The sequence below is a fragment of the Embiotoca jacksoni genome, unplaced genomic scaffold (genome assembly GCF_022577435.1).
Source record: "Embiotoca jacksoni isolate LCO1_2020_lvr unplaced genomic scaffold, fEmbJac1.0.p SCAF_73, whole genome shotgun sequence".
Taxonomy (NCBI): Eukaryota; Metazoa; Chordata; class Actinopteri; family Embiotocidae; genus Embiotoca; species Embiotoca jacksoni.
Genome location: NW_027185429.1, coordinates 600001 through 602463, shown reverse-complemented (window position 1 = coordinate 602463; position 2463 = coordinate 600001). Strand labels below are relative to the sequence as shown.

General features: G+C 45.9%; 1 protein-coding gene across 1 annotated transcript in view; it reads right to left on the bottom strand.

Annotated features, from left to right (window-relative positions):
- Nucleotides 1-976: 976 nt before the first annotated feature.
- LOC138215365 (bifunctional protein GlmU-like) overlaps nucleotides 977-2463 on the bottom strand; it is an 8396-nt gene continuing 6909 nt past the window's right edge. The window contains exon 3 of the mRNA XM_069177474.1: nucleotides 977-2463. This exon is cut by the window's right edge and continues 159 nt beyond it. Within this exon, the coding sequence (XP_069033575.1) occupies nucleotides 2350-2463 (114 nt within the window). The 3' untranslated portion in view covers nucleotides 977-2349.

Genomic DNA, 2463 nt, shown 5'->3' with positions numbered 1-2463 from the left:
AGAAGTGAGCTGCTTTAGTTGGCTGCGTTGAACGGCCTCCCAGGGGGCGGCGGGGCAGACCACCAACGCTCGGCGGCCACCATGCTGCGCCAACACGGCAAAACAAAAGCACAAAGCTGCAGCGGGGACGCTTTGGAGCTCGGCTTTAATGTGGCGGCCGGCCGGCTGCCCCGCTGACGTCCGGCCTCGTCATCTTCGAAGAGACACAAATACCGTAAAGACCCACGAAGCATCGCTGAGCTGGGGCGGAAACATCCCTCCCTCCGGCCCGACTGGGAGCAAACTGCTTTTTACACTTTTTATCACCCGACAATGAAACTCCTTCAGTTTCACCGACGATCCCTTCAGTCCGGTCTGATGTCTCTTCAACTAGCCACAGTTTATTTCCATCAACATCAAGCTGCAAAAACTCGGATTAATCACACGTTAACCTTTAGGAAGTTGTTTTGAAGTATCGCAGAAGTTTTTACTTTTGGCTGATGTGAAAAATGTTGGCGAATCAATAAAAGCAAAATGCGACAAAGTGGAAACAGACTCAGGTGAATGAATGAAGACAAACATGAAGCATGTGAGCTCTGCTGGGGAGAAACAGCATCAAGTCAACCCGTCGGAGTCAGAACCGCCATCAAGTTAATACGCAAAGCAAAAGAAGAAATGTCATGTATCCTCACCTTCCCCTGTCCCACCCAGATATTTGTAGAAAGTGCAGTAGATAGGAGGCACAACATTTTTGTAAACAGGCTTCTGGCTCTTGTTCAGTTTGTATGAATTAAACAATCCTGAAAAACCAGAGTGATAATATCTCTAAAATTGTACGAGTTCTTTAACACCGTGAAGTCTTCAGCAGGTTTGACTATTTTTAGGTTTTAGGAATATTTCAGTTGCGGAAGGTTTACGACTTTATATTAGGTGATAATAAAATGAAGGTTTCAGACAGAAAGAGGATTTATAATAAGTGTCATTCGTTCGTTTTGTATTCAACTGAAAATGCAACATTAGAACAGTAAAATCTACAAAATGAGAAAATTGGCAGCGGACCGAACTTGATGTTCATATTGAATCCATCTTCGACAGATTTCTGTGTTGCTCTTTATAAATATGCAGCAAATACACACCGTGTGAAGGAAAGGGATCGTAAATCAGTGCGTCGGTATGTTTGAAGTAGACGACTTCGGTTTGACACCACAGCCGCACTCAAACCAAAACTCGAATGACTTTAATGAAAGACGTGACCAGTTACGTGTTCGCTCCTCTTAACTCTCCGTGAGTGATTGTCAAGGGAAGCAAAACTAAACCAAACTAACGAGTCAGTCACTTTCAGGTCAGACAAATCTGACACATTTAATTATAAAAATCAAGTTCAGTCTGTTTTAAAAGTTGAGCATAAAAACTAAAAGTCCGAAAAACAAACCATTTTCTAATTTTGGATTCGAATACGAAAAGAATGAACGATAAACAAATTATTTGTGCTTCCATCTCACAGCGGATAAAGCTTCTGTTATTCTCCTCTTAAAGAAGGAATTCATTTAAATAAATACACCAAAACTAACCATCAAACATTTCATTTCCTTTTTTATATGCTCAGTAATTTCTTACAACAGCTCAACATTTGTTGGGGACTATTTGCTGTGGCGGATTAATACACGCTTAATAAACTGCAGCGTGTGTGATGAAGAAACACGAATCAGGTCCAATTAAAGTCCGTCAACTGGATTCCATCAAAAGGCTGAAGACTCCCGTCCGTCCGCCCGTCCGTCCGTCCCGTGACGGAGGCCTTCCTTTCTTTACGCCGCCGGCAACCACCGAGCCAAGGTCACAACTAATCCGTCGGGGTGGTGGTGGAGGGGGTGGAGGGGGGTGGAGGGGGGGTTCTTCCTTTGTCTCTTCACAACCAGGGGAGGGGTGGGGGGGGGTCAGAGGCTCTGATAGGCCGCGGCTCAGTTTAACATCTATTAGAGAGATGTGACCCCCACAGAGCTGATCTGATTGGCTGCTGAGACTCAGGACAACTGGAGGGGAATGTTTGGAGGCTGCGTCGTCCCCTGAAGACGACGTCCCCTGAAGACGACGTCCCCTGAAGACGACGTCCCCTGAAGACGACGTACTCTTGTGCTTTGGACCTTTTAAAGATAAAGCTGTAAATGTGCAATCTCTCGCTACGTTGGTTGAATTTGCGTCAATTACTGCAAGATGGAGATCGTTTTTGTTTTCATCAATAAATCACGAACGAAACAGAAGAAAACAAACGTTCCAGCTCCACGAAGAACCAGCGAGCACGCGAACTGTTCGCTAAAAGCACGATTACTGGAACACAAGTTTAAAGTGAACAAAGTGTGAGAACGACATGGGTTAGAAACTCCGACCCTCTCGTGCCGACTCGTCCGTCCGCGGTCGAACCTCCAGCTCGGGGAAACCCGTCCGCTCGTCCGTCCGTCTGTCGAACTGCAGGTCGACCGCCTCGCC